Here is a 15,513-nt window from a genome sequence, read left to right as displayed (position 1 = left end):
TGCACTTGGGTGGCTCAGTTGGTTAGGCACTTGACTTTGGCTCAGGCCATGATCTCAGAATCCTGGGATTGAACCCTGAATGTCTGCTCACCCCCCTCCTCCCGCTCCCCTCTAGCCACTCATGCTTCCTAGCACATGCTTTCCCTCTCAAATAAATTTTTTAAATAAATAAAAAATATGGGGCGCTTGGGTGGCTCAGTGGGTTAAAGCCTCTGCCTTCAGTTCAGGTCATGATCTCAGGGTCCTGGGATCGAGCCCTGCATCGGGCTCTCTGCTTGGTGGGAAGCCTGCTTCCTCCTCCCTCTCTCTTTGCCTGCCTCTCTGCCTACTTATGATCTCTATCTGTCAAATAAAATAAATAAAACCTTTAATATATAATATATATATATATAATATATATATATTATATATATATATAAAATTTCTGATGTCCGGGAAAGATCCACACAAAAATTCAAGCAATATACATTTTTTTTTTAAAGATTTTATTTATTTATTTGACAGAGAGAAATCACAAGTAGATGGAGAGGCAGGCAGAGAGAGAGAGGGAAGCAGGCTCTCCGCTGAGCAGAGAGCCCGATGCGGGACTCGATCCCAGGACTGTGAGATCATGACCTGAGCCGAAGGCAGCGGCTCAACCCACTGAGCCACCCAGGCACCCCGCAATATACATTTTTAAAAAGATTTTATTTATTGGGGCGCCTGGGTGGCTCAGTGGATTAAGCCACTGCCTTTGGCTCAGGTCATGATCTCAGGGTCCTGGGATCGAGTCCCGCATCGGGCTCTCTGCTCAGCAGGGAGCCTGCTTCCCTCTCTCTCTCTCTCTGGCTGCCTCTCTGTCTACTTGTGATTTCTCTCTGTCAAATAAATAAATCTTTAAAAAAAAAGATTTTACTTATTTATTTGACAGAGAGAGATCACAAGTAAGCAGAGAGGCAGGCAGAGAGAGAGAGAGGGAGAAGCAGGCTCCCTGTTGAGCAGAGAACCCGATGTGGGGCTCGATCCTAGGACCCTGAGATCATGACCTGAGCCAAAGGCAGAGGCTCAACCCATTGAACCACCCAGATGCCCGCAATATACATTTTAAAAAAAATCAAATTAAGCCCGCTCTCTTCTGAGACCTCAAGTAATCACCATCAAATATTTGGTGTATTTTCTTCCGGACCTACATAAACATTTATACATAAATGATTTTCTAAAAATGTGTTTTTTACGAGTTTTTTTTTTCTAAAAATGTGCTTTTCCACACATTGCCTTATTCACTTATTGTGAACTTGTGTTTAGAACATCGATATCTTCTGTGTTCAATTTAACAGCTTCAGTGTTCCATTGTTACCATAAATTAGTGCCATACTAATGAAATTGGGGTTGTTTCCAATTTTTCATCATTTCAAACAGCCTAGTAATTAGCACATTTGTGCATCTAGCTTTGTGCACTTGTGTAACCACCTCTGTAGGATAAATTCCTGGAAATGGAATTTGAGTCGAAACTATGTACATTTAAATTTTTAACAAAATTTTTAAAGGTTTTATTTATTCATTTTGAAAGAGAGAGACAGAGTAAGAGCATGAGAGGGTAGCTCAGAGGGAGAAGGAGACTCCCCATGTTGCTGGGAGCCTGATGTGGGACTCCATCCCAGGACTCCCAAGACCATAACCTGAGCCGAAGACAGTTGCTTAACCAACTGAGCCACCCAGGTGCCCAAATTTTTAACAAATATTATTAAACTGACTTCCAGAAAAGGTGTATTTACATTTACACAGTGAGTGCCTGTTTTCCATATATACTTGCCAAATTGATGCTATGAGTTTTTTTCAAGTTTGTCAGATAAAAAGTATTTTATTATTGCTGTATTTCATATCACTTGTGGTTGTGGTTGAACATGTTTGTTGGTAATTTCTGTTTCTTTGGTGAATTATCTGCTCATGTCCTTCGTTTGGGTTGTTTTTTCCTTTTCTTATCAACTCAGAAATCTGATACACTGTGTCAATCTTTTTCATGTGTTTGAAATCTTTTTCCATAGGGTGCCTAGCTCCTTCAGTCAGTGGAGTGTGTGCCTCTTAATCTTGGGATCCGTGAGTTTGAGCCCCACCTTGGGTGTAGAGATCACTTAGAATCTAAAAAAATATTTTCCTAGTTTAATCTTCATAGTTTGAGTTTGCCAAATAGACGTTTTAGTTGAGAACATGATAAAACTTAAAAAGTGTTTCAGTCTGTTTCTGGTTGGCATGCCATTTTAGAAAGACCTTCTCCAACCCAAGGTTAAAAGAATGTTCACCCATTTTTCGCTTTTAATGTTTTGTTTCTACATTTAAATCTTTTGGCATAACGAATGAAATAGAAATCCAGCTTCCCACACTCTCCCTTAAGTAGCTAATCAAGAAACCACCATTGAGTAATTGTTTTCCCCTTAAAATAACCACCTTTATCATATCCATGCCAAATTCCCATGTGCATTTGGAGCTATTTCTGGACTCTATTCTGATGGATGTGCCAGGCCTGTGCCAATCCCAGCATACTGTGCCTTTATTTCAACTTTTAATATTGGTAGGCTAGGTCCCCCCGTTACTCATCTGTTTCAGAACGTTCTGGTTTTTCTCACTATCATTCTGATGAACTTTTGCATTATTTTGTCAAGTTTCCTAACTCATCCTTTTAGAATTTAGAGACTGCATCAAATTTATGGATTCAGGGAAAACATTATCTTTTATATTATGGCCTTCTTATCTACAAACAAGTTATTACTCTGCTTATGGAAATATTCCTGGTTGAACTCAAAGGACTTTAGTTTTATTGATTGACCGAATATAAGTCCTATACATTATTAAAGTTACTTTGAGGTATTTTAGGATTCCTGTTGCTCTTATAAGCAGGATATTTGCTTCCACTAATTTTCTAATTATTAAAAAGGTTTCAGAAATTGTGCTATTTGTGACAACACTGAGGCGTTGTGCTAAGTGAAATAAGTCAGACAGAAAAGCAAATATTCTATGATCTCACTTATATGCGGAACCTAAAACAACAAAAAACTCACAGACATGGAGAACAGGTTGGTAGTTGTCAGAGATGGGGCTGGGGCATGGGCAAAATTGGTGAAGGTGGTTCAAGGTACAAACTTCCAGTTATCAGATAAGTAAGTCCTAGAGTAGTAATGTATACCATAGTGACTATAGTTAACAATAACATTTGAAAGTTGCTAAGAGGGTTGATCTTAAAAGTTCTCATCACAAGGAAAGAAACTGTAGCTATGTGTGGGGATGGATGTTAACTACACTTATTGTGACAATCATTTCACAATATATACATACATCAAATCATTTTGGACACCTGAAACTAATACAATTTTATATGTTGATATATCTCAATTAAAAAAATTAAAATGTAGAAAGCTATTTCTTGTTCACATTCTGTTCTTATCTCTTTATCCAATTCTCCTTTATACAATTCAGTCTAGGCCTGGAGTATTAGTTCTAGGTTGATGATTCCTAATGTCCATAGTCTTTTAATCTTTTCCCAACTTCTCATCTCTCCCAAACTCTCATTTCTAACTTGGTGTTTCCCAAATTCTAAAAACTGTCATATTGCTGTCATTATTTTCCATATTCTGTCTATCATACCTGCACCATTATTTAACACTTTTCTTTAAAATAACTAATTAAAAATAAATTTAGCTTTATCTTGTACAATAATATCCAAGGAATATTCATTAATACTTTGATATGCTGGTTTTAATTTATCTAATAGGAATGAAAATAAATAGAAAACTACTGAAACTTGAAAAAAAAATTCTTCTTGGGGCACATGGCTGGCTAGCTCAGTCTGTAGAGTGTGAGAGTCTTGACCTCTGGGTTCTAAGTTTGAGCCCCATGTTGGGTGTAGATTAAAAATAAAATCTTAAAAAAAAACCCATAAAATGTTCTTCAGATTGCTAGCAACATCTCTTCTATCATCCACCACACTTTCTGAAAGTCTGTTCTAGCTGGTAGCAAACCTTTCAACCCGGGTATTAACCACTGCTTCCAATTCAGCATTCTTCCCTCAAAATCCCTCTTACCCCACTAGCTTTGCTCTATCAAAGTGATCATTTCCCCCGTCCCAGGAGTTCTAAAATTGGGCTTCTCGGATGCCCCATTCAGCTCCTTCATTTCCCACCGAAGGATGTTCTTCCAGCTCCGTCTTGCCCTCCATTCTCCTAGACACTTTTTTATCCTCCTTGGTGATTGCTTCCTGAGGATCAGAATCTTGCTTTGATGCCCATCTCTCTGAACCAGCATCATTTGTGGTTGACTCATTGCCCTTTGCATTATTTAAACACATTTCCTGTCCTACCCTATCTTCTGTTCTGCAGACAATCATACTGTGTGTGACCTTGGCACTTTTCCTCTTCACCCTGCTCATCCAAACTTTACCTGTCCCTTTAGGATCACTTTCTAGAAAACCTTCTTAGATGATTCCTACAACCCCCCCCCCCCTTACTGCTGTAGCAACATCTGGTGTTGTCCCAGGTGTCTCATCCCCCGAGTGGACTACAGGCTGCCTAAGGGCAGGCTTCAGTCTGAATGCTCCTGCATGGGTGTGTTCCCAAGCACAAGGAAGCTCACTCAGTAGGCATTTCCAGACTTCCCTCCACCTCCACCTCTCCCCAGTACCTGCCACAGCCACTCACCCCTCCCTGCCCCCCCACCTCCAACTCCCATCAACCACCCGACAAGAGGGAAAAGAAACAGGTGTAAGAAAAGCAGAGCACACTGAACTATAAGAAGCCAGTTCTAGGATCATTAGTCTTTTAATATATTATTCTGAAAAGAAAGGAATTAAAAAAAAGTTCCTGACATCTCTTCTGATTTTTTTTAAAATTTAAATAAATACCCCGCCCACCCCCCACCCGCTAAAATTTCCCTCCTTCCCCATCACCCCGCCCATCCCTGGTGCTACCCCCTCACCCCAGAGCTAAATAAGATGCCTGTTACACAGCAGGCCACACTCACTACCAAATTCTGGCTGTGGTAAAATACTGTAAATGAGTCTGCGGCCCTCAGCTCGCTGGGGCCCCTCCCTCCTCTTGCTTGGCTCCCCAATCCACACCAATCCCCACGGTCAGGGTGGGTGTGGCTGTGCCAGCTTCAGGCTTGGGGAGAGCGCCAACTTGGTTCCCTTTAATTGCCCCCCACTGCCTACTCCCTGCCCAGGAGTAGGTCAGAAGAGGCCAGAACTGCCCTCCCAACTAAAATAAATAACGAAATAAATACCCCCTCCCCACTCCTGGCTCTATAAAGAGCCCCTCTACCTCACACTCGCTAGCCCCGTCCTTCACCTGACCCGCCCCCCCCTTCCTCCCTTCCCTTTCCTCCTCCCCCATGCTGACCTCCAGGATTGGCCTTTGCCCTCTCAGGAGGAGTCTGCCTCGCCCAGCATGGAGAGCAGCGAAGGGCCTCACTCCCAACCTCAAACCCTCCTCCCCAAATTTCAGGGAATGCGGGTGGGGCGGGCGTGCCCGATGGGCCTGGCAGATACCCCCGTCTGGAGGGGTGGGGGTTGTTAGGGTGCAAGGCTGGGGCTTCTCCCTGGCTTTCTCTCACCTGGTCCTTCAAGTGTCCCTCTTTCAAGGCAAGTCTCCCGGAGAGCCGGGCACCCCCGCCCCGCTCCCCAGTCCGGTGCCCGGGCCTCCCGGCCTCCTCAGATGGCAGTGTCCCAGAGGACGGTGTGCTGCCGGCGGCAGGGCGGGGTGCCGGACTTGCGGGGCTCCGGCCCCCGCCGCCAGCTGGGGAGGATGGGCATGCTTTCCTGCTTGCAGAGGCCTCGGTCGGGGCGGTGGCGGGCCTTGATCTCTTTGCACACGCAGCGCTTGCGCTCGATCACCTCCAGCAGCTTGCCGTCGCGCTCGCGGGCGGGCTGAGGCGGCAGGGGCAGCGGCAGCGGCAGCGCGGGCTGGGTCTGTGCCCCTTCCTCCCGCCCGCCGGCCCGCGACGAGGGGAGGAAGGCGAAAGGAGGGGGAGGTCAAGGACCTCAGAGCGACCAGGCCCGGTCCCCCACCGCAAAGACCAATGTCTTCCCCCAGAAGCAAGTCCTCTCTTGCCCCCCAAGGCCTGTGTCCTCTCCCCCTGGCTGGGAGTGTGTGTTCCGGTGGTGGGGGGGGGACAGGGACAGAAACCCACCTCTTGCACCTAGTGGGTGCCCTAGTGCCAGGCTGGACCCGTCTTACCCTAAGGAATGGGCACCCTTTAAATAACTGTCTTCCCTGTAGAACGCACTTTTCGAATTGGTACCCCCATTTTCTAAATGCAGGAAGGCCCATGGCAAGCTAGTGGTAGCAGCTGTCTGGCTGTCCCCATGGAATACAGCCCCTCTCAGGATGCCTACTGGACTGTGCCAGCCCCCGCCCCAACCCCGCCCCGAGGTGGCCTCCTACTTTTCTTTCCACACCCAGACCTTCTTCCCCACCTGCTCCTTCGGAAATAAAAGAAAACCCAACATGGTCTTCCCCTCACCTGGCTTGGGGCATCCCTAGGCTGGCTGCAGGGTCGGGGGGTGTGGAGCGCGGCCTGCCGGACTCCAGATGTGGAGGCCGAGCGCCCCAGGCGGTAGCCTCCTGTGAAGTCTGAGGGGGACAGATGATAAGTGACAAGGATATAGGGGCCTCCAGGTTCCCCTCCCACAGCCCCCTCCAGGCTACCCCTGACTCAGCAGGGGAAGCAAGGGGATGGCGACGTCGTGTCAGAATGGAGGGCCCAGGACATGGACCCTGGGAGACCTCGCCCCTTCCAGCCCCATCTCTGTAAGGGCCCCGGGGGGGGGGGGTGTCACCTCCATTGCGGTGGCAAGCAGGAAACGTCTGGCAGGGTACAGGTAGCGCTGTGCGGCTCCCTCCTCGGTCCCCTCCGTGGTGGATCCTGGCCAGCAGGCCCTCTGCCCCCTGACTCCTCACTGGAATCCCTGATGCCATGGGGCCTCGCTCCTCACGCTCCGCCTTGCCTGGACCCTCACTGCCATTCCAGGCCCGGCCACCATCCTCGACCTCTGCTGGGATAAGAAGAGCTTAGTGCCTGCCCACGAGAAGGGTCTTGCTGTCCCCCTAGCTACACCCACTGCGACACGCGTGGACCAGAAGTGACTGCCCTTTCGCAAGTCACAGCAGAGAAGGGAGAGAACCTATTTCACACTCCCCCCCACACACACACACAGGAGGGACCCCAATAGTGCCACTTTCCTTTCCACCCATCGGTGCCATCCCTGGCCTCAGACTAGTATTTGCTACCCCCAAACCCTTCTCTGTGGTCACAGGAGGGTCTCCCCTACCCCAGCTTCAGCTCCACAGCCTCTCCCGCCTGAGAGGGCCGCAGTGACCACCCATGAAACACAGAGGGGGAAGAGATCCCAAATCCTGAGCCGGGAAGAGGGGGGGTGTTGGGGGCAGGGCTGCTAGGGAACTAAGCTCAGCTCCGAGAGGAGGCCTGGCACAGCATTGCGTTGCCAGGCAACGGTAGGGGCCTCCCTCTCCTCTCCCTCCTGTCTGGATGGGTTGCCATGGCAACAGCTGGGAGGCAGCTGTGTTTAGCTCCTAGTGTGCGTGCACTCACACACACACACACACACACACACAGACCCCTGCAGCCTAGCAAAGGGAAGGGCAGGGAGTAGAGCAGGACGGGGCAGGAGGTGGTTACCCCTGGGGCCAGATTCTAGCCTCTCCCCACTGTAGATCTTCCTGCCCGTCCAGCACGCACACGGGGACCCTGGCCCCTCAGCCTGCTGCGTGCTCTTATTCTCCAGTCTCCTTGAAAACTTCCCACTTCAGGACAATGGGTTGTAGCTTCCAGACAAGCCCTCCAACGCTTCCTCGAGATCATCACACGCGTCCCCAGTTCCTCCACCCCCAAATTCCCGCCCCTCACTCACTGTCCAGCTCTTTTGCTTTTCTCCCTCCATACAGGACCTTCCTCTGCAGAGCCCAGCCTGCCCCAAATGTCGCGGCGCCCATCTCCTCTTCCTCCTCCTCTGGTGTCCCTGCACTGGCGATGACATGCGCGCAGGAGATGCTGGCAAAGGCACCCCCGTCGGTCCCTTGCTCCTGCAGCTGGATCTTGACCATGGGGGATGGGGCCCCCATTCCACAGCCCTTATTCAGCAACCCCCCGGCCTTGAGGCTCTCATAGGCAGGGGGTCTCTTGAGCCCAGCTGCTGCAGCCGGGTAGGTCCATAGGGGAGTCAGGGGGCCCGCAGTCGGGTCCGGAAGGCTGTGTGGGGAGGCCAGGCAGCCCCGATGGTGGAGGACCCCAGCTCCCGCGCCCATGGCCCCGCTGTGGGGGCTGGACTTCCCAGGCACTGGGGGCCTCGAGCTGGTGCACAGCATTCCATGGAGGACCGAGATCTCCTTCTCCGTCTTTGGTTCCCCAACACCTAGGGGTGGACCAGCTGGCAGGACAGAATGCGTGGTCACCTTGACTGCCGAGTACACCATGGTGTAAGACACAGCCTTGTCCTTGGGGGGGCCAGGGAGCAAGGCGGCCGGGGCAGGAGGGGCTGCCGGCACCCCTGCCGCCTTGGGGCAGATCATGCTGTGGGAGTTGGGGAGCTCCCGCTCCCCCCGGGGCTGGCCAGAGCCCTGGGGTGGCAACGGTGTTGAGTGGCTCCGGGCCCGGCCCGAGGGTCCCAGCAGCAGCAGGTTGGCAGCAGGAGGCGGAGGCGGTGGGGGAGGCGTCTCCCGCTCCCGGGCAGGCACTTGGGGAGCTGGGGTGGAGCCCGTTGGCTCCTTCGAGTGGCAGAGGACCGGTAGCCTCGAGACCCCATCGCCAGGGGTTCGGGAAGCAGCCTTGGCTTGGGGGAAGGCCAGGAGCGGAGGACGGTGCTGGAGGAGGTTGGGGAAGGGCGGGGGGATTTCACAAGGAGTGGCCTTGGTAGGTGTCCCATCCCTCCTGCTTGGGAGGGCTGACGCTGGCCGGCGGTGGGCGTGGGGCTGCAGGGCGGGAGGCTGGTGTGGCAAGGAGCTTGCGGTCAATGGGGGGGCCCCGTTGGGCCGGCCTTCTCCTGCCTCCTCGGGCAGCGGGTACTTCATCTCCTCATATATGGCCTCGCTCTCCTCTGAGTCCGAGTCAGCGCCCGCTGGAGGGGTTGGGCCCCTTCCCCCCAGAGGGGGCCCAGTCAGGCCCCCTCCACTTCGTCCTCCTCCCCTGAAGACATCCCCCACCATCTCAATGTACACGGGCTCCTCTTCCTGGGCACCCACCTCAGGGTCCCCAGCTATGCAGGACCCCCTACTGAGGCGCTGAAGGGGCAGATTCCCCCCACGAGGAGAGGGGGCTGGGGGACAGGACTCATCGAAGGAGACGGAGAGCTGGGTGTTCGGGCTTCTCCGGGGCTTCTGTGGCGGAACCTTCCGGCTGGACTCTCGGCCCTCTGGGGTTGGCTTCTGTGAGCCTGGCCAGAATGGGAAGGAGAAAAATAAACCGGGCTCTTCGTGGGGACAGGAGACGGGCAGACCCCTTCCGATCTCTTAAACTCAGCTGCAAGGGCGTATCTGGGTCTTTTATTTTCCCCACACCCCTCAACTGAAAGCACGGTGGTGGGTTCCCTCTCTCCCAGCCTGCTCTCAGTCCTTCTGACAGAACTCCCCAGAATCCGCAGCTCCCACCGTGAATTCAAGGCCACCCCTTCCCCTGGAATGGACTTTTCGGGGGGAGCTTCCCCTGCCCTTGAATGGTTCATCTCAGGCCCTTCCAAAAAGAAACCACCCCCCCCACCACTCCCACTGAGAATGGAACCTTCCATTTCCTTAGCTCTTCCCCGAATGAACCCTCCCCAGTAGGCCTCTCTAGGCCTGCAATGGATCATCTCAGCTCCTGGGGAGGGTTGGGGGTGTCTCACCTGCTTTCTTGCTGGGGGGCATCTCTACGCCCGACCCTGCCATGCTGAGCTTGGTGCTGGGATGTCTCCGGGGCTTGGCAGGGGGTCTTCGGGCACTGCTGTCCTCTGTGAGACCCCCGCCTCCCCCCCCAGGTCCACCCCCAACACTGTCCATGCTGCCCACTGAATGGCAGGAGAGTGACCGTGGGGCCATGGCGCTGCGGCAGGGGTGGGGGGTGTGCTCCTGGGAGGCTGGCATCGTCATGAAGCCCATCCTGAGGGAGCGGCGCAGCGAGGCGATGTCCCGCACCCGGACCCCAGGCCCCGGGCCGGCCCCGGACCCTGCGGGGCCTGCAGGAGCCACCTCCTTACTGGAGCTGGGGAGAGAAGGCCAGGATGGAACAGAGGCTGGGCCTCGGGCCTGGGCCTCCCCCTCCTCTACCCTCAGAGGGGTGCGCAGCCCTGTGCCTTCCCAGGAGGAGGAGGAGGAGGAGGAGGAGGAGGAAGGGGCCTGGGGTGGGGATGGGAGGCTGCCTGAAGGTCTAGGACAGCGAAGTAGAAACTTCTGGCAGAATCCCTAGGCTTTAGGACAAGGAAATCGGGGAGGCACAGCGAGTAGGGATGAGCGAAGGGGTAAGTATGTGTGCAGGGGAGCGTCCCTGGAGCTGTCTGATCCCAGCCTGGGCATATCTGGCACAGGGCCCTTGTGTGGATGGCTTCATGCATAGGTAGAGAGACGCAAACAGGCAGCACAGCCCCGCCGGGCACAGACACCTGCCGCCAGGGCTCTGCTCCTCACGCTCACCAGCCCACACCTGGCCTCTGGCCTCCCAGCGTGTCCGGCTGCCGCGGCCTCCGCTCCCACACCGACCCGCGCCTCCCTTCCCCGCCGAGGGCTGTACAGCCGCATCGCCAGAGCGGCCTCCTCCTGCTGATCCTTCTCCTCCCTTCCTCTGGCTCTGCCTCTCCCTGGGTACCGGTGCCATCCTTTCTCTGTCACCCTCCCAGGCTCACCCCCATTCCCTCTCACTGCCCCTGAGCTTCTGTGCGAGTGAAGGGAGGGGCGGCTGGCAGGGGAGAGGGGAGAGCCACTGCGGGGTGGGCTCTCATTAAGGCCCTGTCTGCTAACCCTTCATTAGGGAGAGATCACTGCAGTCATAGCTCTGATTAATCTAATTAACAACAAGAATTAAACTCCACAGTTTCGAGGAGGGAGAAGGGAGCAGGGAGGTGGCTCTGACTCAGGCTCCAAGAGGCTGTGCTGTCAATGGGAGTGAAGAGAGAGGGGAGCGAGCGAGAGAGGCCAGGATCCAGGTCCCTGGGAGAGCAAGGAGAGGCCAAGCAGGGAGAGGTCCCCGGGCCTGGCTCCTCGGCAGGGCCCAGCCTTCACGACTCCCACCACGACACTCACATGCACACACACAACCCTGCCCCTTGGCCACTCGCCGCCCCCAGCAGCGGAGCTGGGGAGAGTGCCAAACGGATCTTCTCTGGTACCCCGCGAGTGACCCTGTCCCTGGACCAGGAGGGCAGTGGGGCCTGCCCCTTCCAAGGTCAGGTGACGGGGGAGCCTGGAACCAACCCCATACTGACAGAAAGGAGAAGACTACAGGCCAGAGGTGAGTCAGGAAGGAGTGACTCGGGCTTCCAGGGGTGGGGAAGAGCCAACAGGGTGCTCCTGAGCCGGAAGGCCACCCCCCCCCCCAAGAGGCCAGGACAAGGGCTGGAACCAGGGGCCAGCAGCAGGGTGGGGACAGGGTGTATGCAATCCAGAAATTCTGTACTGAGCACAGACTCTCAGATCAGACTCCTGACCAGGCGGCTGGACCCAGGAAGGGCAGAGGGATGTGGCCCAGCCACCAAGGAAGAGGAGGTGGGACAGCCCACGGGGCAGATCTCTAGGACCACGGCCTTACCTCCTCTTGGCCTCCTCCTCCTTGTGCTGCCTCCACTCCAGCTTGGTTTTTCGGTAGAGGAGGTTCATGTCGTGGGGCAGGAGGTGGGGGCTGGGGGGCCCTGCTCAGCGCCACCAGGCCCGGGGGGCGGCCCTCCCTGGGTCCCGGATCCACTTGGTGGGGGAGAGGGGAAGGAAAAAAAGAAAGATGTGGGGTGGGTGGGGGCCAGGAATGAATGAGAAAGAGAAAGAGAGAGAGAGAAAGGAGTGGAGATGTGACTTGGGTCCTCAGAGAGTGGCAAACAGATGGAGGCAGAGAAAACCCAACACCGCCTCTAGGACCCACAGACAGACAGACACAGGATATGTGTACAGAGTCACACACCCTGACAAAGGTGTTCAGAGCCACAAATACACCTCCGGGAGAGATCAGCTCGACACAGATTCCCATCCTGTAAATACACCCAGATCTACCACACAGACAGGCCCCGCAAATACACAGCAGCCTCACAGCCACACAAATACACGTTCAGATACACAAACCACCAGGCCACAGACCCATATCTACACACAGAGGACCAGACACAGATCAGATGGGTAAACACAACCTAGGAACAGGCAGACACACACAGACATAAACACCCCGACACACCCACAGCACACACAGACCTCCAGACACACACACACACCGGCTACGGGGAGCTGGACATACCTACAGACAAGGAGTTCTGCTACGGCCTACTTGTGTACATTGTACCCCACTGGGGAAGGGGGAGATGGTCAGAATCCCCACCCCCTCCCGGGCCCTGACGCTGGGGATGTCATGAGGGCAGGGTGAGGATTCTGGCAAAGGGGTGGGGGGCACTCGGAGTTGGGCATCTACAATACTACCCAACCATCCATTTCCATTCCCTGCGGGCAGTTTTCCCTTCCAGTCCTCTGCCTGGGCCCCGGGCCTCCGTCCACCCCTATGCCTGCGTCCCGGTCCCTCAGTGACAGTCTCCACCTCCCTCGATGATGGCCCAGATCCCCTTCTTCCTCCTCCAGGATCTGGGAGGCTCCCGGCTTCCCTCTTCCAGTCTCTGCCCTCAATCCCACCCGGGGGGTCTCCCGTCTGGCCCCATAGCTACCTTCTGAGCTGCGGCCTCCAGACCTGCTCTGGTTTCCCTCCCCCCAAACACACTCTCCTTTCCGCCTTCGGCCTCACCTCTCCTCCTAGGCGCCCCTCCTCACTGCCGTCCTCTCCCTTCCCTGTTTGTTCCAAACCTGGCGGCTTCATCCCCCTCTCCATCCAAGGGCCCCAGGTTCCCGGGCACCCCTCCCCTTCTCCTTGTCCTGCTACCCTGGGTTTCTCCGTCTCTCGCCCCGCCAATCCTCACTACTCCCTGTCCCCCCCACCCCACCTCCCCGCACCAAGGCTCCCCAATTTCCACATCACCGTACCTGGCCTGCCGGGCGCCGGCCCCCCCATGCCGGGCTCCGCCCGGAGCAGGAGGAGGGAGGAGGAGAGACAGAGAGAGACCGGGGGGAGCCGAGCTGGGCCCTGCCGCAGAGACAGCCCCGCCTCCGGGTCCGCCCCCAGACCCGCCCCCGGCCCCAAACCCACCCTTCCACACCCTCCAAGGACGGAGTGGGAGCGGCCGCGCCGCGCTGCGCCGCCGGGTTGGGTTGGGAGGCGCGGGGGCCGCAGAGCCAGCCGAGCCAGCGGGGGGACTCGGAGAAAGGTCGCGAGGCGCGGGGGACCTGCCGCCGGCCCGCCCCCGCTTTGAGGCGGCCGCTCCTCGTCGCCCCTCGGCCTCTGCCCGGCCGGGCGGTGTTCGGTTCGGTGTCCGAGGCCCCGGCGGAGCGAAGCGGGGCGCAGCGCGTAGCGGCGCCCCCCAGTGGCAGCCCGGGACCTGCACCCCCGCGCGTACCCCGTGTGCGCCTGGCGCTCTCCGGGTGCGCACCCCGCGTCCGGCCGGGGCGAGGCTGCGGCTGCGGGGCCCCGAGTGCAGTGAGGCGGTGAGGCCGGCAGGGGGTGCCGCTTTCCGGGCGGAGGGGCTCGGAGAGTCGTGAGCCCTACCTTCCGAGCCTCTGCCCAGCAGGGGGCGTGTTCCCCTGGCTGCACCCCATCTTCCTGCAGCCCCCCAGGTGCGGGGAGGGCGCCAGAGCTGGCTCTTTTAAAGCTGGTCGCGTATCACTGGAGCCTCCCCGGCGTCCGGACCTTGTTTCATGGCCTGGGCTCCAAGGCTTAACTCCAGTCCGCCCCAGCGGCTCAAGTCATCCTCTATTAACCTTTGACTCCGCGGCGGCGCCCACCAGGTCCTGGGTGCCCCGGGGATCGGCCTCTGACTGGGACCACCGCGGCAACGGCCCCGGGTGTGGTCGAGGCGGCCGCTAAGGGTCGCGACCTTGCACCCCCCTCCTCAATGCCTCTTCACCTTTGTCTTTAGTTCTGAGAAATCCTCCCTCGGAAATCCCTTTGCCGAACATCAGCTGCGAGAGGAGCCGAGTTTTATCCTTAAGTGGCTGAAAAATGGATCCCCCACCCCTAAACCCCCGAACGTTACTTTACGTTACTTTACATGGCAAATCTCTGCAGATGTGCTGTGTGGCTTTGGGTAAATCATACCACCTCTCTGAGAGATGCTTCATCTCATACCTACCTCCATGAAGTTGTTGGGGGGCAGCAAAGGAATACAAGGAGATTTGTAAGCTGTAAAATACATTAAAGAGCTATTATTAGCCCCAGAGAGGGAATACATTAAAATACATAACAGCCCTTTCACATTCACACCTTAGTGTGAATGAATTTTTATTTATTCATTCAATAAACATTTCTGCAGAGACCAGCAACGTCCCAGGGCCTGCAGACACGGAGGAGTCCCAAGTTGAGGCTGAGCGTCTGAGTTGGTGGGAAGGGGAGAGTCCAGAGATAAATTTTGAGTCCTTTGTAGCGAGTCAGCGCTGAAGGAAGGAGGATCTGGGGGCGGAGCAGCGGGGCTGTGTTCTGAGTATTGCCAGAGGGGAGAGAGGTGGGGGGGGCTGTGGGGTGTGTGGGAGGCTGCTTCCTGGACCTCAGAACTTGGGAGGCCTTTAGGACCTGGCTGAGGTAGCCTCTGTTACCAGGAAGGGAGAGAGGCAGAGTACAGATGCATCTTAACAAAGAAATTCAGGATATGTAAACGTGGAGACAGGCGTCATCATTTTGTTTTCCCCCCAGCCCTAAAGAGTGGTTAAAAATTTCCGTGAGCTAGGGGTGCCTGGGTGGCTCAGTGGGTTGGGTCTCTGCCTTTATCTCAGGTCAGGATCTCAGGCTCCTGGGATCTCGCCCAGCATCGGGCTGTCTGCTCAGCAGGGATCCTACTTTGTCCCCTGCTTCTCTGCCTACTTGTGATCTCTCTCGCTGGCTCTGTCCAATAAAATCTTTAAATTTTTTTTTCCATGAGCTCAAGCTGAAGAAGGAGGGATGTGTCAGCCCAGTCCAAGCCTCAGTGCCATCAAACACTAACTGAGGCCTCGGGCAAATAAATAACTGAATGCCATCCAGCGTCTGTTTCCTTGGCAGAAACACTGGAGTTCAAAACCGACCCCATCCCTGCCCTGGATTGTTTGGAGAATCTGTGAGATCACTATATAAAGCAGACGAATGTGAGGAATTTCCAGTGTCCTCAGGAATAGTTCCATTTGACCAAAATTAAGTAGAATCCATCCCCTTCTGAAGCTAGGAGTGAGGGCAGATGTGGCCGTTAGACCCCGCTTTTGCTCAGATGGCAGATTGAGGGTGCCGAAAGAGAGA

The 15,513-nt window shown here is 55.1% G+C and overlaps 1 protein-coding gene across 5 annotated transcripts; it reads right to left on the bottom strand.

The window, feature by feature from the left end:
* Positions 1 to 5,542: 5,542 nt before the first annotated feature.
* NYAP1 (neuronal tyrosine phosphorylated phosphoinositide-3-kinase adaptor 1) lies at positions 5,543 to 13,570 on the bottom strand. 5 transcript variants are annotated; one of them, XM_082712835.1, is made up of 7 exons: positions 13,179 to 13,570; positions 11,758 to 11,909; positions 9,863 to 10,218; positions 7,898 to 9,415; positions 6,806 to 7,021; positions 6,491 to 6,599; positions 5,543 to 5,951 (listed from the first exon to the last, which is right to left on the bottom strand). In XM_082712835.1, exons 2-7 carry the CDS (start codon positions 11,823 to 11,825, stop codon positions 5,678 to 5,680), a joined length of 2,541 nt encoding a protein of 846 aa, XP_082568961.1. In that variant the 5' UTR covers positions 11,826 to 11,909; positions 13,179 to 13,570; the 3' UTR covers positions 5,543 to 5,677. The 5 variants fall into 5 exon arrangements, with proteins under 5 accessions (XP_082568961.1, XP_082568964.1, XP_082568963.1 ...); XM_082712838.1 differs by having other exon boundaries at positions 5,543 to 5,935; positions 6,490 to 6,599; positions 13,179 to 13,569; XM_082712837.1 differs by having other exon boundaries at positions 6,806 to 7,018; positions 13,179 to 13,569.
* Between the last annotated feature and the right edge of the window lie 1,943 nt (positions 13,571 to 15,513).

The sequence above is a fragment of the Mustela nivalis genome, assembly GCF_964662115.1.
Source record: "Mustela nivalis genome assembly, chromosome: 19".
NCBI lineage: Eukaryota > Metazoa > Chordata > Mammalia > Carnivora > Mustelidae > Mustela > Mustela nivalis.
Note: the sequence above shows the minus strand (reverse complement) of the source record. Positions and strands in the feature narration are given on the sequence as shown.